This window comes from Macrosteles quadrilineatus, unplaced genomic scaffold, assembly GCF_028750875.1.
Source record: "Macrosteles quadrilineatus isolate MER2022 unplaced genomic scaffold, UCM_ALF_1.0 Scaffold_3__2_contigs__length_128488019, whole genome shotgun sequence".
Lineage (NCBI taxonomy): Eukaryota > Metazoa > Arthropoda > Insecta > Hemiptera > Cicadellidae > Macrosteles > Macrosteles quadrilineatus.
This window is the reverse complement of record NW_026542596.1, coordinates 112,104,829-112,132,473: the sequence shown is the minus strand read 5'-3', so window position 1 is coordinate 112,132,473 and position 27,645 is coordinate 112,104,829. Positions and strand designations below refer to the sequence as shown.

Here is a 27,645-nt window from a genome sequence, read left to right as displayed (position 1 = left end):
GAGTTAATAAGGAGGTCCTTAGGGAATCCGCCGAGATAAAGATCTTGGTCTTTATCTTGCTAACTCTCATGAGCAAAATATGGCATTACTGACGTTAGGAACTTAATTATGGGAAAAACTCCGAAGGACACTAAAAGGCTGGATGGGTGAAATTTTGGAACCGCATGAAACTACATAGTAGCCTTCAGGGTGTTTCAAATGCCTGGGTTACGGCCACATAGCCATTTCTGCAAAAGTCCCGACAGAAGCAAGATGCTGCTCAAGTTAGTGTGGTGGCCAAGATCACAAGGCCAGGGTGTGAAACTGCTGAAACCTGTGAACTGTGCACAGAAGCTTGCTTGTCAAACAACGACGTCAAGCACGCTGCGGGATCAAGCCGAAGCCGTTGTGGTGCTTATAGCAAGCACTGCAGGTCTGCCAATCCTTTAGGAAATGACCCATGTTCTCTTTAATTAACATGCAAAGTACCGCTGATATTTTGCTGCTTAGTGAGCAGTACCAGAACTGACGCACTCCTCAATGGTTCCCTTATATTTCCGGCCCGAGCAATGGTTTCACTTAGGTGCGAAGCAGAGGTTCACAGGCACTTCCAGGCGTTTTTGCACAGAATTTGGAGGGTTATTAGCTCAGACTGTCTGTTGTACCGTCCCGGCATTGCAGACACTACCGAGCACACCTTCTTCTTCTGTGTCAAGTGGCATGTCCACCGAGGTTCTTTGATTTCTGAGATCGGCGTCGACAACACTCCCACCCTATCACCCTAGCTCACCACCAGCTAGCTCATCGCTGGAGCTAAGTATGAAAGGCGGCCGTGCTTTCACAGGATATCCAACAAACCCACAAAAGGCAAATCTAAAGGATTAGACCTTTAAATTGATACCCAATATGCATATACAAATAAATATTTAGGAGTCAATTTGCTGCACACAAAAATCCAAAAAATCCTTTAAATAATATAGATACTTTATTCATCATATTTACAGTATGGTATATTTGCAAATGTAAATTTAAATATACAAGTTTCTATAAAAACCCTTGATGATTTTGCCACATAGTAGCACAGTCTTCCATAATCAAAGGCAAGAACGACTGTCTGTCAAACTATTGTTCCTGTATTGTTGGCAACCCTGCGAGATCATATGATCCTTTACTTCTTGACACTTGGGAGTGATCGAAATTATTGTGACTATTTAAAATTGGTGTAAAAAATTATACAAGATGAGTGTAAAACCAAAACAAGTATCTATGAAAGAAATGCTTCGAGATTTGCCTGATGAAAAAATTGGTATGTTATTATAATTTATCATAAGGTTGTAGCCCAATATTACTCAAGCCCAGTGGGAAGCCTAGTTTAGAAATTTTTGTCATTTTGTGGGCTAAGGTCCATGTTTCTCGAGAGAAATTCATTTTAAATAATTTATTAAATTTAATTAATCATTGATGATTCATCTGGGTACTAATGAAACTATGTGTTATCCCATTACAGGCTAGGCTAACCTTTTCTAAAGTTAGGTTAGGCAACCATCATAACTGGCAATTTGATTTTAAACATAAGGACTAACTTACCGTAAGTTACACCTAGGAGGATTAATTTAAAGAGAGGGCACTTGAATAGAATGGAGATAGGCCTATAGGTCCTACGTCATGTTGCTGTGAAGCCAGCTTCAGCAGAACTCTAGAGAGGCGAGCTGAGCCGCGGAGTGGCAAAAACCTGCCGCCATAACAGGGAAGAGCTAGGGAAAAACACAACGCATTTGGCATTGGAACCAGCACTGCCACAAAATCGGTCACCATGGTTGAAAAAGAAAGAAGTCACGGAACCCTCACTTCTTTCACACTTTGGTCTCGTTCTTAGTTTGTTTTTAAACATGCATTTCGACCATGTTAAGGTTCATAATATAATGTAACAATAGGCTAGTCCATTTCAAAGTAACCTAAAACTTTGTATGTGCTAGCCTAGCCCTATGTTGAGTTAAATATCAACCTATCATGCCAAGATGTAACTTAGGTAGCGTAATCTACTCACCTGCCACAAGAAATGCTGCTATTATTTGTCAATTTTACTTATACAGATATATGTAGCAATCAAAAGTAAAAAACTTCTACAAATAAGATTTTTTGTTTATTAATACCAGAAACAAAAAAATGTCAGATGAGACTAATTTAGTGTGATAACTGGACAAGCACTTAAATTTTAGATGTAGACAGACCACATATCATCTGTTTGCGCAACTTGATTAGAAGATAACAGAAAACATTTAAGTTAAGTAGGCGACTTCTTCAATTTGTGGGTAGGGAAATAAATTCCCCTAGTCCTAAGTACAGTAGCCTAATGTACAAGAAATATTATCTTTTCCCAACCTAGTCTAAATATGCACACATTTATTTTTTATAACAAAATTGTTGCCAATAAGTTAAATATCGTTGCTAATAGCTGATGTTTATGTATACTTCATTAAAAAAACAACGTGAAACCCATGTCATGGTGTCCTATGTTAAGTTGTGGAAGTAGACTAGGCCTACCGTACGTCTTTTTTACAAACATTTTGATTAATTTCAAATTACAATAATGCATAAATTTAAAGATGTGGAAATAATCTAAAGATGAATATCTTTGATTCATTTGTATAATGAGGGATCTTGTTTTTAAATTAAACTAATTAAATTGGTATATCTAACAGAAAAAATTGTTTAAACTCTATTTTAAGTGCTGCTAGATACAAATAAATAAACTTCACTCGCCCTTAAAACATACCAATGTCTATGTGTGAATCGTCTAAGAATGCTCCACAGAAAGTGTATCCAAAACTGTGAGCTAACTCAGATTTTTGGCTCCCTCCCAAGACAACAGTGCTTTCAGTGTTGGTTTGATTTATTTTTAACCAGGCCTACTCACAAGAATAGAAGGAAATAGAGTTTCAAAATAACCAGGAATACATTTTGTTTACCAATTTTAACAGCAGATAAGATGAACCAGTTAAATATTTTTGATGCAATGACAAAGATGTGAGCACTTTGAACTCTGTGGTGGATTAGTGTTTTCTTGCCAAGATCTACTACACATTATCTTCATACTGTAGTTGTTATTTTTCAATTTGTTTCAAGAGTATATAGGCTACTGTAAAGTGTACAATGAGTACTTCAAAACACATCGAAAAAATGTATTGCCCAGCTCACAAAGGTGAGTTGGTTTTATGATTATAAAAAAAAACAAATATTGTGTTTTTATTCAATTTTTGAGGTTCAATGAATAGGCTGCATTGCTGACCCCTTGGGACCAATTCCAATGACAATAAATCTATTTCCAAATTAAGATAGGCCTAGGCCTAATTTATGTCCTCTTTTACTTTTGAGTTTTGAGTGGATCCGTTTTGGGTCCTGAACCCAAAAAAGTGGATTTCTTAGTGATGCCTGTATGTGTGGATGTGTACAGAGCTATAGACCACACCTTTAGTCTGAATTTGATGACATTTGGTTTATAGTTACTAATCCATGGTATCTCCAGGGGTTTTTAATTTTCTTTTGACATTTTGATTTGAAATGGTGATTTGTCCATAAAACCCCATAAAATAACAGGAAAATTTTTTCAAAAAGGGCTCGAATGATTTTGAAAAAAATTTAGTATGCGGTAGTCCTTTAACTTCTGAACAAAGTGGTATAACTGCCATTCCTGTAAAAATTCGGTTCAGAAGTTATTGAAGAAAAAATAAGAATTTTTGAAAAAAAGCCGGTTTTGATTAAAATTAAATGTGATGGTCCTTCTTATTTTTAACAACATAGTACAACCCCCCATTGTTGTAAAAATTATGGTTCTAAAGTTATTGGGTACCGGTAACTTAGGTTATTTTCCCATAAAACCCCATGAAAAATGGTTCTGATTTGAATTTCTCTATTATGGTCATTATAATTCTAAACAAAATAGTAATAATAATAATAATAAAGGTTATTGACAAGCTAATGGGAGAAATTATGTGTCAGATTGCTGATACCGTTTATTTCATAGGCCTTCATCATTGACGCTCTGGTAGAGGGAATAAATAGTGTGTTTCTAGTTTCAACAATTTTATTTAAATTACCCTTCTAATATATTAATGATTTATTATTGGATTGTAAAATTTACAATGGTTGAATTACATAGAAACAGTAATGCAATGCTGTTGTTTATGGAGTTTGAATGCACTTGACTACACTTCTTCTTATCTTCCTGTTGCTATGACAAACTTTTATCGAACACCATAGCTGTGGTTACTTGGGCCGATAAATCAGACATGCTGGTTTTAGATTGTCTTACACTGTATCGCATCTTATTACTGCAGTCACCAAACAATTTGTTTAAGTTATGTGATTTTTACCATAATGTTACCTTGGTGTTTCAAGATCACAGTTTTTTTAAGATATAGTTTTTTTTGTGTAGTTGTGGGGGAAATGTTACACAAATCGCAAGCTGTAGGCCTAGATAATTTTTCAAATTCCCAAGGCCACAGCAGTAAATAAATCTGTGTTACTTTTCTCTCTTGGCCCAAAACCCTTTTTCATTGGTCCAGTCTAAAAAATAAGACTTTTTATGTAATTGCTGTGCTAGTGAATAGTGGCCTACAGAGGATCAACTTAGTTCGGTTTAAGACTGATATACTTGGCTTTAAAAATCCAGTTATCTTAAAGGGTCACAAAAGTGACAGGTAAGGACACTGAGTTTGGTTGCAAGACTACCTTCAGGCTTCAAGACTAATCTTAATCTATAAAGGGAGCAGGACCTATTTCTTTCGTCATCCCAAATCACCAGTTGAGGAAATAACACCCTAAAAAAGATTAGATAAGATTTATGGCCCTCCACAGTAAAAAAATAAAGACCCTGTTTCCCAGCTGCCTCAAAAAGAGCCTGTTTTCTCTCAACTAATGCTGTGTAGTGTTTACGGTGCCAGTTACAAACCTGGTTTGCTGTTGCGGGCCAAAGAAAGGTTCTCTACCATAGTCATGTAGCCTACAGCTGGAACTGTCTCATTTATTTACTACAAGATAATTTTGTTGTTTGTTCTCAGACATGCTGGCTGCGACCAGTGTGCTACAACAACAAGCCACGGAGATCCGAGGACAAAGAGTCAACTGGCAGTCTTATCTCCAGTAAGTCTAGTATACAGAACTTACACACATAAGTGTTACATGTTATTTAAAGGATTATTGCAGACGTTTTCCATGATTATAGTTATACGACCTAGGTCCAATCCCATTTGAGTCGGTTAAGAGTATTGTCTACTGTATTAACAAGTTGATAACAACCTTTAAGACTTTGAAGCTAAACCTTTGTATCTAACTTTCTTGCAACGGAATGATATGTTTTACAACTATTAGCGATTGTTTCAGATCACAGATGATCACACAGGAGGACTTTTCGTTTATCACAGCATTTGACAACGCGGACGCAGCTGGTCGTGAGGCTCTTCTGAAGGAGAAGAGAACTCAGTGCGCCAAGACGTTCCTAAACCTGTTGGAACATGTTTCCAAGGATCAGACCATCCAGTACGTGCTGGTCATGATTGATGACATGTTGCAGGTAGGTGTTTTAAATAACTTTATAAATGATGCAGTTAATAGAATTTGGATTTGTCACCAATAGATTCTTCTTTAGGTTTGGATACATTGAGTTTTAAGGGAACTGTGGAACAAGAGGTCGGGACACCCCTGGATTCTTGGTGTCTAGTAATTTGCGTATGAAAATTCAGAAAATTCGGTCTGATGAAAGGGTACACTTCTGTCTCACTATTTTCAATTCATACACAAGTCAACAAACTGCAAGTTTACATTGGTCATCAGCAACAATAATATTTGCCAAACTACATCTTCTCAGCATTCTTGCTACTATATTCAACTTAAATCTAGCTCCTCTACCTTATAACATGTCCAGACGTTTGCTTTTTGCTTCTGTAACCACATCTAGGTTTTGAAGTTCCTTGGTACCCTATTATGTGTGATTTTACATTCTTCATCTTCTTTGTCCAATCCATAGATTTCTCCGATTACTTAAATTTTTAAATGTTTTTCATTTTTGGCCAGCAGCTTTGTCTACTTAGATTGGCCTACTTGCAAATCTCCCTCTGAAAGCGTAACTAAGCTGTGGGAGTAAAAATTGTCACCCATTTCCACTACAAAGTTATCTGCAAGTGAGCAGTATGGTTTCCTCAATAAGTATTCCTTGATTCGTGTCTTTATTTCCCCTGGTCAGTGGTCTTCCATATTCTCTATTCCATTTGAAATTCTGCTAAATATCTTTACACATACTTCAGGGCCTTAATACTTTAATTAGGGCCTTTATATACTTTGATGGACGGAACATTAATAGATTTTTAATGTCTCAACAGGAGGACCGCAATCGTGTAGAGATCTTCAGAGAGTATTCTATCCGCAAACGGGAGCCGATCTGTGGACAGTTCCTCAATCTCCTCAACGGATCCGATGGCTTCATTGTCAACATGACAGCTCGTATCATTGCTAAGGTGGCATGTTGGGGCTCCGAGCTGATGGAACAGAAGGATCTGCAGTTTTACCTCACTTGGCTCAAGGAACAGCTCACTGTGCAGGTGAGTTATTTGTACTAATTTTTTTATGTATTTGGAATTTTAATGTTTTTGTAAGGAGATGGGCCAAACTACTGATCTGTTACCATCCAACCTTTGGTATAATTGATAGCACAATAAAAAACCAGATAAAGCCTACAACCTTCAGATTTTAAGACAAGCACTAATAGCTTAAAAGTACTTTTCTACTTAGATAATTGAGATTATGAATTGAATACCTCCGTCAAACAATGTTGCAAACTAAATATTTTATGAAGTTGAGATTTGTAAAGAACAATGCAAATGAAATTCTCTACTGGGTGGGATATTTTGTTTAAAAAAATACATAGGCTGGCAACACCTACATGCAATTGAATGCACGGAAAACTGGCTGTGTATTGGCATTTGCCTGGCCAAAGCGTTTTTGTATTTTCTGAAAAAATTCACCTTTGTCACTACAACATTGTTCAACCGGGGCTATTCAATTATAGGGATTGGTTTTTGGGATCGTAACTTCAGCTTTGGGATTGTAAATTCAGCTTTATTTAGTACCTGAGCATTACAGGTCAAAGTGTCTTGTGTACAAGGTTACATAACATTATTGTCAGTTTACGTAATCAGAAAGATCAATTTTTGTATTAAGAAAAACACCAAAATATGCCCAATATTTTGGGTCGATTGTATTGTCAGATAATCAGTTAAGTTACATTTTTTAGTTGGGTTCACAATTTTTTGAACATCTATATCGCAAACGGAGTTTAGGATACTTCTCTCCTGTAGGCTTTGAACCAATTTCAACATTTGAGGTGTTAAAAAAATTCACCTGTAGTCAATGCAGAAAAAAACTCTACAAACATTGAAAGAGTCCGGGCGAGTTTGTGGCTCAGTTGGCAGTGTGACTACAGATCCATGGCAGCAATGACATTTCGGTCTTATCCTGTACTGACATGTTTTGCAGATAATTGTCCACACACAGACCCAAGACCTTTGTGGATGTTTATGGGTCATATTAATTAATTAAAACAAGTGTGTAATTAGTAACACAAGTTTATTAATAAAACCACATTGTAGTCACAACAGATACACAGGGTCACATGTTGAGGAGTTGACGGAAGAGTGTGTAGTTGGAATGAAACTAGAGGGTGGAACGGAAGGGGAATGGAGATACATAGAGGAATGGAAACAAAGAATATATAATTATACAATACTGTATCAACATCTCCCTTATCAACAAATAACAAATTTTTTACTTTTACTGTTAAGAATATGTGAAAGAACTAAACAAACATTTTCAGCCTACTCATATCTAGTTAGGTTACAATGAAGTACTAGTTAGCATCAAATGTAAGTCTCCTAGGATTTCTGATTGTTCTACCTCTTTTAGTCACATAACCCTCCATGTTTTGGATAAAATTATTTTCGTCATGACCACTGGGAGTGGGAGGAATCAAAGGACTGGGCTGAATTAGACATTTTTGTTGGTTGGGAGTGGGACTCTGGTTTTTATGATTAGGATCCTTAGAATTGGTGCTAGGATGAGATGGATTTACATTTTCATCAGGATTGTCAGTTGGAGATAAAATAAAAAACTTTCTGTTGCGATTATACAATCTACCATTATCATCCTTTACCACATAAGAACGGGGTGCATTTCCTAAAGCTGTTATCTTACCAGGGGACCAAGGACCATCTAGGTTCCTTTTAAAAAGAACTTTGTCATTTACATTCAACTCTGATAAAGGTTTAACATGTTTGTCATAATATTTTTGTACAGACTGTTTTCTTTTATTTACAAGATTGGGGTTTGGTTTTGTGACCTTTGGCTCTAGGAACTTTGCTGAACATGGTAATAATGAATTTAAGTTTCTCGAAAACAATAATTGTGCGGGTGAAGGTAAATTACCTTAGGAGTGTTCCTGTAATTGAGTAAACCGATGTAGGGGTCTGTGTTTGAATGTTCACATTTTTTCAGTATACCTTTGGCTATTTTTACTCCTGACTCAATCTGTCCGTTGGACTGGGAGTGCTTTGGTGACGATAAGACATGACTAAATTCATAGCTATTTACAAATATTTGAAACTCATGACTAGTGAACTGAGTACCTGGATCAGTTACTAGTATTTGGGGAATTCCATGTCTTGCAAACATTGACTTTAGTTTGTTAATAACACCTTTTGAGCTAATATCATTTAGAGACACTAATTCAATGTATTTAGAGTAATAATCCATTACAACTAAGTAGTGCACAGATTTTAATTCAAAGAGGTCTGCTGAAACTTTAGACCATGGCAGGGATGGTATTTCATGAAATAGGATTGGTTCTTTACAGTTATTGGGGGAATGTAAAGCACATGTCATACAATTATTTACAAACTCCTGTATGTCTGACTTTATACTAGGCCAATACAAAATATTTTTTGCTCTCTTTTCACATGTACTTACACCAACATGACCTTCGTGCAGTTTTGTTAACATATCTTTTTGCAAACTGCGAGGAACTATTAATCTATCATTTTTAAACACAAGTTTGTCAATTACATGGAGACTATCCCTTAAGTTCCAAAACGGTTTTACAGAATTGTCAAGATTATTTTTGTTTTCAGGCCACCCAGATTTAACAAATTCTCTTACTTGAACTAAAGTACTGTCCTCATCTGTCTTAGAAATAAACAAGCTAAATTTTTCTTGAGAAATAGGTAAACTATTTTTGAACAAATTAACTTGGCATATTATATCATCATCTGTATGATCAATTTCCTCTTTAGTTTGAAAGGGTAAGGATGACCTTGATAAGGTGTCTGCAATATACAGAAGTTTACCAGGCTTATAGATCACGTCAAGATCATATCTTTGCACTTTTAACAACATAGTTTGCAGTCTCAAAGGGGCTTGTGACAAAGGCTTTTTGAATAAGCTAACTAGGGGCTTATGGTCTGTCTCTACAGTTATTTTCTTAGAAAATATGTACTGATGAAATCTAGTACAACCAAATGCTATGGCTAGCATTTCTTTCTCAATTTGACTATAATTTACCTGGCTCGGAGTCAATGACCTTGAAGCATAGGCCACTGGGTTACTATCACACAATAACACCGCTCCTAGACCTGTTGAGCTACTATCAACAGACAATGTCACCGCTTTTTTAGGATCAAAATAACACAAGACTGGGGGGCTGACCAAAATCTCTTTTAATTTCCGGAACGCGATATCTTGTGGCTGATCCCAACGAAAAACAACATCCTTTCGTAACAACTCTCTTAAAGGTGTTGTTATTGTTGAATAGTTAGGGATGAATTTAGATAGATAATTAGTCACACCAAGAAACCTTTCCAGCTCTTTGCGATCAGCTGGGACCTGCATATGCTGTATCGCAAGAACCTTCGAGGAGTCTGGAGAAACGCCACACTCTGAGTACTCAAACCCGACAAATTTAACTTTAGGCACACGGAACTTGCATTTGGACATGTTAAACTTGATGCCGTTAGCCTTTGCGATTTCTAAGACTTTACGAAGTCGCTCGTCGTGAGATTTTTGATCAGCCGCACTAATACAAATATCATCAAAATAGCACACTACGCCCTCAATATTACCAAATAACTCTGTCATTTTAGATTGAAAATAGTCAGGGGCACAACTGATTCCATAGGGCATACGTAGAAATCTGTATCTTGCAAATGGTGTATTAAAGGTACATAACCTACTTGAATTTTCATCAAGCTTAAACATCCAAAAGGCAGAACTAGCGTCAAGAACAGAATATATTTTAGAATTTGTTAGCTTACTACTAATCTCTTCTGCATTGGGAATTTGACAATGGGGACGCTTTAAATACTTATTTAGATTTCTGGGGTCTAGTACAACTCTAAGACCAGAGCCTTTTTTATTAATTAAAACCATACCATGTACCCATTCAGTAGGTTCGTCTATTTTAACTATTATGCCCAATTTCTCCATTCTGTTTAGCTCATTTTTTAAAGGCTCCAACAAAGCAAAAGGGACTCTTCTTGGAGGCTCAACTTTAGCCTCATAATTACTACACAATTCTAATTTAATCTCACCAGGGATTGTACCTAAGTTACCATCAAACATGGTTTGATAATCTTTGAAAACAAAGTCATCAGCGTTTTCAACTGTTACAGAATTCACTGTTCTACTTATGAGACCTAAGCTACAGCAGGTTTCTAGGCCTAACAATGGTGTACATTTTATATCTACTATTACAAAAGAGATTAAGTGTGTTTTGTTCTTAACCTTGCAATTTATATCAACTTTACCAATGACATTTACTTGTTGACCCGTGAAAGATGAAACAGTAACGTTACATTTGTAGATTATGTTCTGATCTAGACCTAACTCTTTGAAAAGTGAAAACGAAATTAGGTTAGTTTGAGCTCCACTGTCAAGTTTAAATTTGACAACTTTACTGTTAATTCCTACGTTTTCAAACCAATCAGCAGAAGTTTGAGTATGATTCACACATTCAATAGTGAAATTCTCAAGGTGTAGGTTATTTTCATCTAGGTTTTCACTAGGTTGAGTCTCATTTAGTTCATCAAAATTTACTTCATTTACTTTTTTGAAGGACTTTGTAGGCCTATTTTGGCTTTTGATTTGATTATTAGTTGGTTTTGACTTAGATTGACAGTAATTTGCAAAATGGTTCTTATGCTTACAAGAAAAACATTCAATACCATACGCGGGACATTGATTCACTAAATGATTTCTACCACAATTTCTACAACTATTAATGAATTTCTTATGATTAGGCCTAAACTTAGACTGGCTATTTGACTGATGAGCGCTGGGTGTCACTTTAGGCTTGGCGAATTTGCTTGAGGCACTAACTTGGGCAATTTGGGCTCCTTCTATTTCTTTAATTTGAATTGACGACAGTTCAGCAGCTTTGCATATGGCAACAGCTTTGTTTAGGGTGAGGTCCGATTCCCGTAAAAGTCTTTCCTTCATATGCTGATTTTCGAGGCCACATATCATTACATCACGCACTAGGTCTTCGCGAAGTTCTTTGAATTCACAGTTTAAGCTTTTATTAACCAAATCTGTGAAGAACGAGTCAAAACTTTCACCGGGATTTTGCTTTCTGGTGAGGAATTTGTGTCTTTCTACAGTCAAGTTCTTCTTTGGGGAAAAGTAGGCCTGGAACTTATCTACCACAGTGTTGTATTTGGTTAATGAATTAGAGTCTAGATTAAAGGAATTGAAAATTTCGAAACACTTTGCACCTAAATTATGCAAAAGGATTGCAATTTTCCGTTCATCTTCCTCTTTATCAAGGTTTGAGGCAGTTAGGAATATCTTGAAACGTTGATACCAAAACGTCCAATTCTGGGCTAGGTTTCCTTCTAAACTTATGGGGCCTATATTTGAATCGATACTGGCATTTGTATTTGGGCTAGATGATGAGGAAGCCATTTTACCACGGTAATTTAACAGTTCTTACTGAAATTTATTCTTCAATGAAGATTATCCACACTGAGTAATAGGTTATGCTAGGTACTTACGGCAATTCTCGCGTAACCTAACCTAAAACTAATCCACTTTAATCTGCTGACTAGCACTGAATTTACTGTTCACACAAGTGAAAACTAACAACATAACCTGACGCCATGTTTATGGGTCATATTAATTAATTAAAACAAGTGTGTAATTAGTAACACAAGTTTATTAATAAAACCACATTGTAGTCACAACAGATACACAGGGTCACATGTTGAGGAGTTGACGGAAGAGTGTGTAGTTGGAATGAAACTAGAGGGTGGAACGGAAGGGGAATGGAGATACATAGAGGAATGGAAACAAAGAATATATAATTATACAATACTGTATCAACAGTGGACGGGCAAACGCAAGGTTAAAAGAGACCGACCTCTTCAAAATCTAATGTACTAATGTACATACAAAATCTAATGTATGTAATCTAATGTGTCTTTCTAATGGTTTTTTTTTCAACAGAACAACGAGTACATGCAGTCCGTGGCCAGATGTCTGCAGATGATGTTGAGGATAGACCAGTACAGAGCTGCTTTCATCTCTGTCGATGGCATCTCTACTCTGCTCAGCGTGTTGTCAGGACGAGTCAACTTCCAGATCCAATACCAACTCATCTTCTGTATCTGGGTGCTCACTTTCAACCCAAAGCTCGCCGAACGAATGAACAAGTATGTCGGGACTATTTTGTTAAATATTTAATCGTTTATTCCTACAAATTCTTTTTTGATAGGTACTTTAGAGACTTTTATTCTGATATACTGAAATGGAACTGTGTATATTTTGAACATATAACATCTAAATAAATGTTAGTTTTGTATAGATTTGTTTAAATTAATGAACAGTGGCAAAATAGATGATTTAAAAAATGCCTCTATTCTTGAACACATTATAAAAGGTTGAAGTTTACACAATGAATTTGAGATATAGTCAGTGTACAAATTTTTATTTAAAAGATATTGTTTTTGAATGAGGTAGTAACAGAAAATAAAATATGTGTTTTCGCAACACTTTTAGGTACGGTACCGTAATTTATGGTAATAAAACTGTATAAAGATCATGATTTTTTCTGATTTTAGAATTTGATGAAAATAGTTCATTTTTCCTTTCATTATACTTAATTTTTATTTATCATAAACTATTTCTGAAACATATGGATGTTTATTTCAGATTCAATGTTATTCCTATCCTTGCTGACATTTTGAGTGATTGTGTCAAAGAGAAGGTCACTCGTATAATTCTTGCGGTTTTCAGAGTAAGTATTACTATTGCAGAGTTTCTCCATCCCCACTATAAGTACTTGATAATAAATCTTAATTGGTTATTAAATAATAAAGTTACAATAGACCCTGTCAACAATGAAAATGGATAAAAAGGGCATTAGATTATTGAATATTTATTATATTACTAAACACAGCCATTAAAAAACTCAAGACTTCCACAGTATTGACGTCAAGGATCTAGGTTTCAAGTGTAAAGCAACATTGCTTTGCACACTTGAATAGTAAGAGCATAAGCAAAAATGAACTTCACTCCCTACGCTGTAAATAGGATATTTCACTATCACATTATTTTTAACCAAAGGTTATTATAAACATTGAACCACTTCAAGTTATATGAAAGAAGTTCTACTGTAGTATAATTATGGATCAGTCACATTCTCGTGTTTCTATAGAACCTGATTGAGAAGCCTGAGGATGGCTCTGTGGCCAAGGAGCACTGTATCGCCATGGTGCAGAGCAAGGTGCTGAAACAGCTCAGCATTCTGGAGCAGCGCAAGTTCGACGACGAGGACATTGTCGAGGACGTCAGCTTCCTTAATGAGAAACTGCAAGCTTCTGTACAAGATCTGAGGTGATTGAAGACGCTATAGTAGGCTACAATACTATTTTATATTGTAGAGGAAAGCCATGTGTCAGGCTAGGAGGAAAGGGATATCTTAGTAAGCTTTCCTGGCACAATAGATTGGGCTAATAGAAATACAAAAAAGTCAGAAGTTTATCTTTATATCTTTTGAAACAAATCCTCAGAATGTATGAAACAGTGCATTTATAATCCTACTGTAGACATAGGTTAATCTTTTTTTAGGCCAAAATAACTGTACCGGTACTCAATACAGTTTAGTAGTTTTCCACAAATAAAATTAGTTAATTTTTATATTGTACATTGGTAGGCAAACAACATCAAGGAACATTGGTTTACCTTAGAAAAATATTTATCTAGTTGGTCTCGTTATAAAATTAAGGCAAAAAAGCCTATTGTGTATTTTTTGTACATCCATTCTAGCCCCTGAACTGTGGTAAATATGACTAATAGCCTATTAACCTTGGGTCAACAGTTCCTTAGTGTGATAATTTTCCATCAAATATAATTATTTTTCCTACAGTCACCCGACAAAGTTGGCTTCCTTGTACTGTTTATAGTACAGAAAGCTGCTAATTGCTGCATATTTATACTTTGTCGTACGGTTTATACTTTGGCGCACATCAGGATTTCCATAAAACATCACAAAACAGCGTGGTTCTATTACGTAATCCGTGTACGCTTGGAAATAGGTTGGCAACACTTAAAGATAATAATACTATGAGCAGCTGATTGATTATTATAACTACGATTCAACCTGTCATTTCGTGTTAATAGTTTATGTTCTCTTTTCGGTATTTCTGAACTCTCTGGACTTTTCTTTTAAACGTTTTTAAAACATTCCTATGATCTAAATAAACAATAAAATACCTTTAAAGCATTTTTTTTAGGAGCGGAAACCACTGCAAATTACAAAAATATACGGAACTATTTTCTCAAGTCGCGGAGTTCATTGCTTGCGGAGGAAAAAATAGCAGAGTGATACGGACCGGGGACTACTTTCTCTAGGACACCTATTTGTGTTGCCAGCTGAACCTAAAAACGTGTTGTATAGTGTTTGAGAGACTAATTATTTATATGCTTTATAGTGACTATAGGAAAAATATAATGTGTAACACGAGTGCAAAAGGCCTTTGCTGCACTCGAGATCATTCCGCACGAGCCGCTGGCAAGTTTGTTAGGGGTGAGTGTAAACGTTGCTCTCGTGTGCAGCAAAGTGTCACTTTGCTCTCTAGTTACACAAATAACTATTGTAATATTACTATTAGATATTTTCATATTTTTGTTCTGTGTTGGTATAAAATACTTAACTTCTTCCACAGCTCGTTTGACGAGTACGCCACAGAGGTAAAGTCAGGTCGGCTGGAGTGGAGTCCAGTACACCGTTCCGCTCAGTTCTGGAGGGAAAACGCTGGACGCCTCAATGAGAAAAACTACGAACTCTTGAGAATCCTCATCCATCTGCTGGAGAACAGCAGAGATGCTTTAGTTTTGAGCGTAGCTTCGTTCGACATCGGTGAATACGTTAGACACTACCCACGAGGAAAACAGTGAGTTGATTCGTCCATAGGGGTGATTAATAAATATTAACACAAAGCCTCTCGCTGAGGTAGTGTGGTACCTCTAAGGAAAAGAAGTAAATAGTAAACTTTGGTCTACAATAGGCTGGTAATCTTGCCGGCTCTTTACTAAGAAACATAAACCGCATGCTTAGCAAATGGCTAAACTCCTCTAACTTGCTTAAAAGCTAGTCAAGTATGACTTTTCCCCCAAAATGTTAAATTCACTGTGTTGTGCTCGTAACAGTAATAGAAGTTCTATTTTCACAGTTTCCAAAATAAATTTCATTCCAACAAATATAAACCTGAAAGTTTGTGTCTTTTTAGTTTAATAAAGCAAACAACTGGGAAAATTGCACTGTATTTTTAAATCTTGTAAGCTAATACTGTACGTGTAAGCAGTACTTTTGGTTATTCCGATTGAAAAACTAATGAAGCAGTCCCACTGTCACCATGATTTAAATATAGCTTGATGAAAAATTATTTTGGTTAAATAAAAATAATAGCAGCAGCTAAAAAACTTAACAAAATATTCAAGATATTTCATGTTTTGGTAGCACCTCTTGAGCATGCACCTTATTTTTTGTTTGTGATGCTAGTTTTTCTCTATTTTATTAGGGCTGTGTTTTACCATGATGCATTAACTAGCGTTGTGTTCTGTTAACAGTGTTATTGAACAGCTGGGAGGCAAGCAGCTTGTGATGCAGTTGTTGTCCCATGAAGATCCGAACGTGAGATACGAAGCGCTGCTGGCCGTACAGAAGCTCATGGTTCACAACTGGTTAGTGGGAACAGAGTATTTACATAGAGTATTGTTATGTCCATGGAGTAATGACAATATACACCACTGGCAAGTATAAAAGCCAGTATGCCCTACCCTCCTGGACATTAGGCTCTAGTCTGTAACCGTTCTGCCCTTACATTCTGATTAGAACATGAGAATTGTCCCATTATGAAATGGCTAAATCCATTGGGGATTGGTAGGATTTGAACCTGACCTTGGGGACTAAATCACAGTGCTCTACTACTAACCTAGCTCTCTCTCCCCTTATGACAGTAGCGTCTAATCTTTTTATTTTAGTAAAAAAATCATGTATGTATCAAGAAATCAATTGTTGTGTTCATTAATACAGAAGATGGAATATATTATTTTCGCCCATCTGGGAAGAATTGGGATGGATGCAGTATGTACAGTACAGGTTAATTTACTTGTCTTTAGTTTTTAACAGTGATTTGTCAAAGTATTTATGTTTTTTATTTTTTTATTGCTATGTTTACAGTAGAACTCCTGTTAAACGAATTCGGGTTTACCAAAACCAAGGTTAACCAAAATGATTGCATAAAATAATACAGGGCTGTAAAATGATTTAGTAACTTCAGTTGTTTAGCTTAAAGTGTTATCTAACCCAACATTGTTGTAGTTTAAGTAAAATACTGGGTTATATAGTCATTGTTTGAAATTCATTTTTTCACATACTGTGGGAACACATTGGTTATTTTTAGCATATGATGGGTTAACCGAAAAATTGGTTATCCGAAACAACTCTCCCCCTTTATTTTGGTTAACCGGGGTTCTACTGTATTTATTTATTCGGGAATTGCTTCACACAAGTCACAACCCTTGTTTGTTAATTGTTTCAGGGAGTATCTTGGACGACAACTGGAAAAGGAGCAAAGTACTACGACTGGGAAACCTGCCGTTGCTGGAAAAGCTTAGGTATAATCTGATAAAAGTAGCATAAGGATGTATCCAAGATGTACACAAAGTATGAAAATACATTCCATTCGGTATTATACACTTATAGTGAACCTCAATTTGCATGTCGGATGGAGAAATGCTAATAAATTTGTCTGTAATTTTAGTGTCATAAATTGTTAATGGGTAAGTTTCATTTTAATAAACCCTTTTATTGTCATTAAAAGCATCACTAAAGGCAAAAGTGTTTAATATTAAAGAAAAATGTATAGACAATTCAAATTTTTGGTGGAGATTGTTTCAATGATTGTTACTCACTTTTCTCTCAAATAGATTGTAGTAGTAGCTTCTGTAAGATGGACGTTGTGCTGGTGGGTTAGTTTTTGGGTTTTGTAAATAAGATGTTAATACAATTAACTGCAGTATTGTTTATAACATTTAGGAGAGTCTATTGTACATGTGAATAAAATAAATGTTATTCAAAGTTTGTTAGCTGTCGGTTCCAATGTGTTTCCTTTGCCCTTACCCTGACGAATAACAAATCAAATACTTTGGTCCTTTCTCCTTTGACATTACATCACCATCACATTTATATATATTATACGTTGATCAGTTGATTCATTATCAGTTAGGTTGGTGTCATGTTTCATTATTAAGTGTCATTACAACAATCTTGGATTTAAAAAATATTCCCTTTATAAAAAATTATTTTTTCAAATTGCATTTATTTAAAGAATCAGAAATTCACGATTACTCATTTATCGGACAAAGAAGGATGCCTTGACCTACTACCGACGTGTGCCATGAGCGATAAGAATGGTAACAGAAATCTGAAATCTTAGATTTTAGAAGTTGTAAAGATGTGGAACTTACTCTTTTGCTATTACATGAGAGTTCCGCTATTTCAAACTATTTGGGACCAGACCGTGTTGGATTACCAATTTTTTTCTGGATTTGATGGGAATGCAGTAAAACTGCATGACAGAATTAAAACAATTATTTCATATTGCTCCCACGATCACAATAATACTGTGATTGTCTGATGGTCAATCGTGGAAATATCTGTCATTAACAATACCACACCCATGATCATCTATGGCGATTTGGTTCATACTACAGAACAACACTAAAATAGAACCAATGGAACATCACTGTCAATGAATGGACGCTGGGCCATAAGCATGATGGTAAATGCTGTTGGAATTGGAAATATTCAAATCTAATGTAGCCAACAATTATTCCAAGAACTGGGATTAACAATTAAATAGGATTTGTCAAAACATATTTATTGAGTAAAAAATCCTTAGAACAAAAATAAATAGGTAATGTAGAAAAGTAAATTGTAATTATTTGAGTTACACAGTTATACTGTATTGTAAAATAAGTTAAGTGATTTTTTACATTTATTATTATTATCTTTAAGCCCTTGGACTCATCATTTTCTGAGGTTAGCAATGAAATGAAATGTAGGATATCCTTTTCTAAAATAATCTTCCTAGATAATTTCACTTAATTAATTATGCTTTCACCTCATCTAAAAAATCATAATACATAATCCACTACTTAAGCTTATTCAAAATTCAACTTTCAAACTTAAAATTTGAAGATCTCATTTGCTATGTACCGGTACTGTAGTTGATAAATTTGAGATTTGGAATTAGGATTCAAACGATGAGGGGTGGTACAAATATAAAGCAGTAGTATAGGCTTGTGTAGTGAAGTTATTCCATTTACTGCTACTGCTTGTTAGCAGCAGCAATAGCAGCAGCCGGAGTTTTGTTGGGTTTCCTCAGGTGATGATAGTTGGGCAGGATCTTGCTCAAGAAATCTATCTGAAGTGTTTGCGCCTAAAAAAGCCACAAAACATTACTAGCAGTTAAATTTAAAATGATATTTGATCATTTTTACCAAATACCTAGAGCGTCTTTTATTTAATGGTCGATTCAAAACTGGACCAGCTCTTCAAAATCGATGACTCTGAGACAAAATCCTTTAAAATTCTATCATCTTCATTACCAACAATGAATTTCAAAGAAGGAAAATCCTTAGCTTGTATAAATAATTTAATAAATTGTTCGGGTCCAATGCTTTTTGCATACCTGCCATAGTTTTAAATTTTATACAAAAAGAGAACTAAATTTGTACATCTAAGGAAAGATAATAAGTTTATTGGGAAGTTGTCTTTGTTTTGGTTCACACACATAGTATGCTACAAAGACCTAAACCTGGACATTCAAAGTGAAAACACTTTTGACTCCCAAGTTGTTCAGAGCAGTCCACATAATGTTCGGTAAAAAGTTAATTGCTATTTGAGCGTTGGGTTTGGGTGGGAGGAGAGGAATGTAGAAGTTGGAAAAATGGTACTTTTTTGAGTTTTATTGAACACCTTAGAAACTATGCATTTTAGCAAAAATTCGACCTATACAAAAATATTCTACACTAAACAAGAATGGTCCTCTTCGTTATCTTGTTAAAGTGAATGATTACAGAGTTAGTTACACAAGCTTAAAAATTGACATTTTTCAACCATCTTTAACGCTTTAAAAGTCCTGGAGATTGCTAAATATTCAAAAAAGTTATAAAGATATAGCTACAAAACTTAGGACTAAGTCACTGGACACAAAAATAATTTATTTAATTATTTATTGATACGCTACCTTCTCAAGCGAGCAACCAGCTAGGACTCAGAAGAAAATCTTTAAGGTAAACATAGGTTGAGATATACATCAAAAGTAGAGGTCTTCGTTAGTAAAATACAATGCCACAACCCTTAATTTAACGAACAAATGAGTCAAAAAGGGAATGTTGCTGAAAGTCAACAGTCCCGGAAGATCAAATAATTTATACCTGTGCCGCTAGGTCAAAAACTACAATGTTTGCAGTGTCTGTAGATCAAAATTCCCAGTAAGTCAAATAGTACAGTCCGAGCTAAAAACGTGGTCTATGATAAAGCAATTGACTTATTGGGAATTTGACCTAATGCAACAGCAGTTTTAATATAACGAAATAAGGTAAAATACAAGTTCAGTTTCGCTGAGTCAACAATGCCGGAAGATCAAAAGCAATAAAAGTGAACGTCGATTCAGTATAAAGTAGACCTCCTGCAACGCTTACTACACCAACAAAACTCGCTTTTAGTTACTTCGTGTTTTGTCATAATTAGAATAAAGCTAAAATTATCATATTTGGTACATAGCTTATCTATTAATGCTTCTTGCCAACTGTTTGGTCAACACTGTAAATAGGTATAGTTTATGTAATAAAAAGCCTTTCGTCAAAATTTGTGGCATGAAATACACGCAAGGGCGATTTGAAAATTTCTGGTTATTATATACGTTTGTAAAAGGAGATCCATTTAATTTTAGAACTATTTTATGAGTTATAATGTAGTCTACACATAAACTGTGTAAACGTATTACGCCTCGGAAGGGTTGAAACCTGTCCAAACTATCATATATATTATTAAAACGTAAATGGGGTTTTTTCCACATTCTGAATCAACCAGTCGACGGATTTTCATTATTTTTGTGTTGAAAGAAAGATAATTTTGAGAACCAGGGAATGTCAAAGCCATAATTATAATTAAGGGTACCAGTTTTTTAGAAATTAAGTTTTAATTTTTTAAAGTCTAGCAGCCGACGCTAACCTTCTAAGCTAGCTTTTAGTTCAATATAATTTGCTTAACATAACAGCTGTAAACATTCAGCATATGTGACACAAATTTAAAGACATATTTAGAGTTGACTTATTTATACTATGTGTAATGCTGACCATTGATACATTCAATTCTTAGGTATGAGGATGGCAGATTAATTAAATATGCATAGTAAACTAGTAGGATGTTCAAATTAATTTTTAAAGGAATCTTTGTAATCATTGATTTGTTTTAGTCCCATATAATTTGTTTTAACCAACAGCTGGTTGAATGTAATATTGTTCTATATAACTATTAGGTTTTTGGTGAATTTTCCATATAGGGAATAAGCTACTAAACACCTGGACCCGGGACCGATTTAATTTTTAGTTTTGAGGTCCCTAGAGGCCAAAAACACCATCCGTTCAAATTCATATATACAGGGTGATCGACTCAAGGAGGCCACCATTGGGAAATCGGAAACGGTAAGAATTAGAGAAACCTTTAAATGGGGGACATTCCTTTATTTTTTGTGGCAGTTAAAAATATGATTTTAGTTTTTTTATCATGTTTTCGGATAGAATATGCAATTTAAAAACTTTTTTATCCTTGACATTTTTTCGATAAACCCACTAGTTTAGGAGTACAGCCTATGGAAAAATGACTTCCGGTGTACATTTTACATCATGTAGCTCCTAAACGAGTAAGTTTAGAGCAAAATTGCATAAAGTAAATTCGTCTTAGAATTGCATCTACATTCCTTAAAGACTATAAAATAAAAAGTTTTCCACTTTTCAAGTTTGCCGCCATTTTTAAAATAATATAATTCATATTTTTAATGAATTTTATGGTCTTTTTTGGAATGTGGATGCAATTGTAAGACTTTTTTACTCTTCGCATTTTTGCTATAAACTTACTTGTTTAGGAGTTACATGATGTAAAATGTACACCGGAAGTGATTTTTCCATAAGCTGTAACTCCTAAACGAGTGGGTTTATCGAAAAAATGTCAAGGATAGAAAAGTTTTTAAATTGCCTATTCTATCCGAAAACATGATAAAATTTAGGGTGTTCCATAAGAAATTTCAAATTTGGCCGCCATTTTGGAAAATGGCGGCTGAGTAAAAAAAAAGAAACTAAAATCATATTTTTAACTGCCACAAAAAATAAAGGAATGTCCCCCATTTTAAGTTTTCTCTAATTCTTACCGTTTCCGATATCCCAATGGTGGCCTCCTTGAGTTGATCACCTGTATAGCCTATATTTATTTATTAATATATTTTCCCCGGGGGGAACCCCAGGACCCCCTTCCTTTTTGGGGGGTATTCCATACCCCCCAGGCCCCCGGTGACCCCCCCAAAATATATGTCTAGGACCGCCCTTATCTTCTTTACCTATAAAACACATGGGATACAGCCTTTCTTCACTGATCACGTAATGCGTGATTTTCTATAAAGTCTTGGAAAAATAAAAGGTAAAATAGATAGAATACAGGTGTACTGTATGTGGTTTACACACAATGATATAAGCAACGGTTCTTGCAATTTATTGCTTATTGTTTTTTAGAGTTGTTTTCGGACTTACTCTGTTTTTGGACTTACTCACACTCGTATAAGGTTGTCCACAGCTGTTAATTAATAGTCCATACAGTCAATTAATAGCAACAGAGGTCAAGTTTGGTATCAAGTTAAAGGTTTTATTCATAAAAATACGTTGCCGCAAACCCAAACTCAAACGATGATGATGATGATAATCATGTTAATGATGTAGCTAAAACGTATCGTTTGAAATTAAACAGCTGAAAATAAGTGAAATAGAAAAGGTTTTTGTTAAATCCATCAAAGTAAGTACTAATGCACTTGTGATCCCTCCCCCTTCGGTTTCATGTATTCCTCTCAATCAGTTCAAACCTAGGAGGATTAAACTATAATGTTAATTAATGTTAAATCCTCCTAGGTTCAAACCTGAAACACCCAGATCGAAACTCACCTGTCGTTATTTTAACATCGCCATATTTTTTTACTAAATTTTTCAAAAAAGAAAGATTGTATTGATTTACTTTGGATTTTAAAAATGTGAACGTTTTATTTTATTAAAGATTTATATGGTGATACGTAAATATTGTGGTGTAGTAAAGTATATTATATTGTAGTTAAGTGTTAAATTTTGAAATTTTAAGGTTAATAGAGATGAATCTTTTTTAATAACATGGGTCTCTCCTACCTTAACATACATACCAAGTTTCATTAACATCGGTTGGAAAAGTGTAAAGATAAATATTTGTATGTAAAAAATACAAAATGGTGGATATCTGGTTAACGAAACGATTTTGGAAAAAATGTTACGGTATCCTTCATTTTCTGTTTATTTTGACCCAAGGAATTACTAGGTAAAATATCTCCCCGCTTATTTTTAACACACTGTTTATGATGTATTCTTATTAATATAAGTGAAAAGTGTAAGCTGGTAATACAGAAAGATGTTTTATAAATAATATGAATGAACTGGTGATTTGTATATTCATATTTTTCTTGTCCTTAGAAGTGTAAATTAAAAGTCCACTCAGCAGTCCCATCGTACGATGTAGTTCTTTCCATGCGTTGCGAAATGCTAAATTTGCCGTCCTCTTCAACCCAAGTTATCTATTGAACCACTGATTGTAAAAAATTTAAAAAATATATATTTTACGCATCACACTTTTAGCTACAACTTTGCCACAGACAAAACCTCTCTAACCCAAAAACAAAAAAAAATCTCGCATTCTAACTTTTTCATGTTAGAAATCACGATTTAAAACTATTTCACCATACATTTTTCAATTTTTATTAATTAGATCGGTAAATAGTTTAAAGTTCCAACAAAATAGTCATCGAGTAGGACTAACCAAGAAGCTCTGTGCCAAATTTCAAAATTTTAGCACAACTTTAAGTACACCAAAACACGAAATTATTGAAGTCATGCGTCGAGAGGACTGTCGTTGTTTTTAACAGATTATACTTTTGACCTTCCGGCACTGTTGACTCAGCGAAACTGAACTTATATTTTATCTTATTTCGTTATATTAAAACTGCTGTTGCATTAGGTCAAATTCCCAATAAGTCAATCGCTTTAACATAGACTACGTTTTTAGCCCGGACTGTACTATTTGACTTACTGGGATTTTTGATCTACAGACACTGCAAACATTGTAGTTTTTGACCTAGCGGCACAGGTATAAATTATTTGACCTTCCGGGACTGTTGACTTTCTGCAACGCGTCCGTCAAAAATGGCAGTTGTCGAAAAAAATCTTCAAGTTGCAATTTTAGGGCGCCCAATAGAAGTCAGAAGGAAATCATAAATGTAGGCATGGCTTGGTATGTGTAGAGGTTGCTGAGTAACTGTACATACTTCAACACCGTAGTGTACCAGCTGGTGTTTTATTGTCACATGTTTAATATTAATGATATGTTTTGAGTTCAGTTGTTTGTTTACTCAAGTTAAATACACATCAATTTTACAAAATATGTCTTGCAGTTTATTCTATTAGTATAATTTACCACTTTATTGGCGGGATACAAAACCACAAACCTGAACTCAATCGGACAACTGGGTCAAACAAGGGAACCGTTCAGAGATTCAAAATAACAAATTCAAGACATTTTTGAATGACTGCCATTTTTGACTCAGTTGCCCGTTTTGAGTTGGGGTTTGCGGCATTGTATTTTACTAACAAAGACCTTTAAATTTCTGTACATATAAACCTATGCTTACCCTATAGATTGTATTCTGACTCCTAACAGGCCCCACTCCCTTCTTTATAATATCTTGCTACCTCCAGGACTCTTAAAGAAAATTGTCCATTTCTAAGCTTCGTAACTCTGTAACCCTTCAATTTAACAAGATAACGAAGAGTTTTCCACTGTTTTCTGTTTTAGTGTAGATCATTTTTGGGCGCATTTCCTGCTAAAATGCTTAGTTTCTGAGATATTAAATACTAGCTGTAACCCGCGGGCTTTGCCCCGTTTAACTTCTTAATTTTCAAGATTATCTCGTTTGCATGGCTCAATCACGTCCTGGTTGAAGTTTGTTCGCTACGCTCACTCACCTTTAGGTTGGAGCTCGTTCGCTACGCTCACTCACCTTTAGGTTGGAGCTCGTTCGCTGCGCTCTCTTGCCTTCAGGTTAGCTCGTTCGCTACGCTAACTCGCCTCCAGGTTGAAGTTCGTTCGCTACGCTCATTCACCTTTTCGTTGCAAATTAGCTGTTGTCATAAATGTAAAAGAAATAATAGTGCTGCACCCTGTTGGTAATCCTTGTAACTTTAATGCTATTGAACATCATAGAACAGAACCAACTTGTTTAATTGAAACAGCTGTTAAGATTCAATAATTCCATTTCTCATAAGGTTAACATGGGAAACTCCAGAGCAACTGGGGCGGAGCCCGCAGCCCAAAAGGATTTTTGAAATAAGAATATGCCTATATGTTAATCGGGAATGTGAGCTATCATCATGCCAAATTTCAGCCCAATCCGACCAGTATTTTTCGCGTTCACTTGTCACAAACATACATCCATACATCCAAACTTTCTCATTTATAATATTAGTAGGAAAAACAAAAAATGTGCAGTTTTTTACTTTTACTCTTCCTTTAAACCAAACACAAATAGATGTAACTTTTTACCAAACTTTTTGTGGGCTGTACAGAACCACTAAAGAGTCAAAAATGTGCTTTCACTTTGGATGTCTGGGGTTAAAGCCCTTTTTTGGCTAATTGCACCGTACTAACAGGCATGGCAGTCCTTAGAAGCCAGTAACTTTTTGATGGTTTGCAACTGTACCAGCTGTTCATGATCATTGGCTTTTAATTTATGTCTTGGCTAAAAAAAACAGCTGGCCGTTTATTTACCAGCAAGAACTAGCTGATCTTAGTAACAAAGCTGCACTAGGCCATTCACTATAGCGCCTCGTTTTCCTCCTCACAAACGGATGAGAACCTCTTTAGAGAAGGAGTGGGGGGCATGACATCACTCTTTTCTTGAGGAAACACCATTACCGTAACGAGACAATATGAGTTCATCAGCGTTTGTGGCGTAGTTGATAGCTTCTCAAACTGGTGTTCTGGAGGTCCCCAGTTTGAATCCCGCCGGGGATACCTACTTTTTGTCAAAGATATAATTCGAATACTTCTTAACTGTACATCTTTTGTTAGAATTTGAGGCATTAATAGTTTGATTTATGAACAGAACTATTTTTTTTATTAGTAAACCTTCATTTGATTTTAATCTTATTTTTTTTTTATACTATCAGCAAGTTTGGTTGGTTAGGTTAGGTTATGACAGTTTAATTTTATAACTAAAAAAATGATTGAAAGTTTTTCTAAATTGACGTTAGGGGCTCTCCCACAATCCCCCACTCCTTCGCAGAAAAGGTTCTCATCAGTTCCGGACGAGGAAAATGAGACGCTAGTGGCAATTCACTCATCCTACACCACTGTTCCACTCCAATGTTTTTGGGTTTAAGTAGACTTATAGCCCATTCACAAAATTTAGGCGGTTTAAGGGGAAGTTCCCCCACTACTCCTTTTGCTTAATATGTGGCAGCTGAATAACATTTTGGAAAACCTCAGTTGTTGAGCTTTCATTTTAAGATAGGATCAAGTGGAGGGGATATATTTCTTCCTCTATAACTGCCTAAATTTTGTTAACCAAGTATACAGTAGACTCCCTCTTATCCGGACACCTTTTAACCGGATATCGGTTTAACTGGACTACACTCGGCGGAAATGACATCTCTTTAACCGGACAATTTTTTTCAGCACATTGGTTTAACCGGACTAGATTGGCAAGAAGTGGGCAGTACTAAAATGACTGTTCTCAAGGGAAAGATTTGAGACCAGTCATCACGTGACTCAGCAAATATCACAATAAATACACACAATATCACAGTAGGTTTTAACGAGTTTTTGGGGACGTCAGTTTAACCGGAAAACCCGTTATCCGGACTGGCCTCGGTCCCGAGGAGTCCGGATAAGAGGGTTACTGTAGTCGCATCCCATTATAATATGGTGGCAAGTAAACAGTTCCTGTTCAAATTACTTCCAAATTAACGTTAGTGGATTCTCAGGTAAAATATCCTTTTACATATTTCAACTACTCTTTGTAGCAAACCTGGTTTTGCTTGTCTTAAATTATAAACGATCACAATGAAAAGGATATATTCTGGACCCAAATGATTTTTTTGTTGGGCTAGTTATATAATGCTGGCTGTGGCTGACCAAAAGTCTATGTCACATAGAGATTTTTTAGATCAAGGTTTTGACTGTCCTTTTACACAACAAATTTTAATGAGCTGATTCACTAAGCATTGGGAAGAAACTAAAAAATGTAAAAAAAGTATTTTATTTACTCTAGGGGCTTATAGAAAATATAAAAAATATAGATTATTAAAAAATTAATTCATCAAGAACCTGGCAATCAAAAGGTAAACAGCATAATAAAAATTCCATTTTGTTGGATACTAATATTGGTGATATAACATCTGTGGCTCTTATTTAAATGAGCGTAGATTTAAAATAAGTTTTGCGGAATAAAGTTTTACTAACTTTTTAAGTAAACTAGACTTGGGTAAGTTTTCATTTTAGTTGAGGACATTACTTCCCAGTTTTCTCTAAAACCAAAAATACTACCTTCATAAAAGTCACTGGGTTAAAACTTAACTAGTCATACGCAAATATAGATTCATCAGTAAAACTTGTCAACAGAAACATTTTATTAAACATCGGATTAAAAATATAATATGAGACAATTATCATAAAAAGGATTAAAGATAAAGGTGAGATGCTTAAGCAAATACAAA

The 27,645-nt window shown here is 35.2% G+C and overlaps 1 protein-coding gene across 2 annotated transcripts; it reads left to right on the top strand.

Moving 5' to 3' along the window:
* Window positions 1-1,144: 1,144 nt before the first annotated feature.
* LOC128989611 (V-type proton ATPase subunit H) lies at window positions 1,145-17,662 on the top strand. Of its 2 annotated transcripts, none has more exons than XM_054411547.1 (10): window positions 1,145-1,285; window positions 5,040-5,121; window positions 5,362-5,551; window positions 6,357-6,575; window positions 12,523-12,728; window positions 13,228-13,312; window positions 13,733-13,911; window positions 15,243-15,470; window positions 16,147-16,260; window positions 17,121-17,662. In XM_054411547.1, exons 1-10 carry the CDS (start codon window positions 1,219-1,221, stop codon window positions 17,194-17,196), a joined length of 1,446 nt encoding a protein of 481 aa, XP_054267522.1. In that variant the 5' UTR covers window positions 1,145-1,218; the 3' UTR covers window positions 17,197-17,662. The 2 variants fall into 2 exon arrangements, with proteins under 2 accessions (XP_054267522.1, XP_054267523.1); XM_054411548.1 differs by lacking the exon at window positions 1,145-1,285 and adding an exon at window positions 2,917-3,181.
* Window positions 17,663-27,645: the final 9,983 nt, after the last annotated feature.

Bases quoted from the DNA above. Each gene is read 5' to 3' on its own strand.
- LOC128989611 (XM_054411547.1), top strand. From the start codon at position 1,219: ATGAGTGTAAAACCAAAACAAGTATCTATGAAAGAAATGCTTCGAGAT. The intron at 13,313-13,732 runs GTAAGTATTACT...GTGTTTCTATAG, and splicing joins TAATTCTTGCGGTTTTCAGA to AACCTGATTGAGAAGCCTGA. The intron at 16,261-17,120 runs GTTAGTGGGAAC...TAATTGTTTCAG, and splicing joins AAGCTCATGGTTCACAACTG to GGAGTATCTTGGACGACAAC.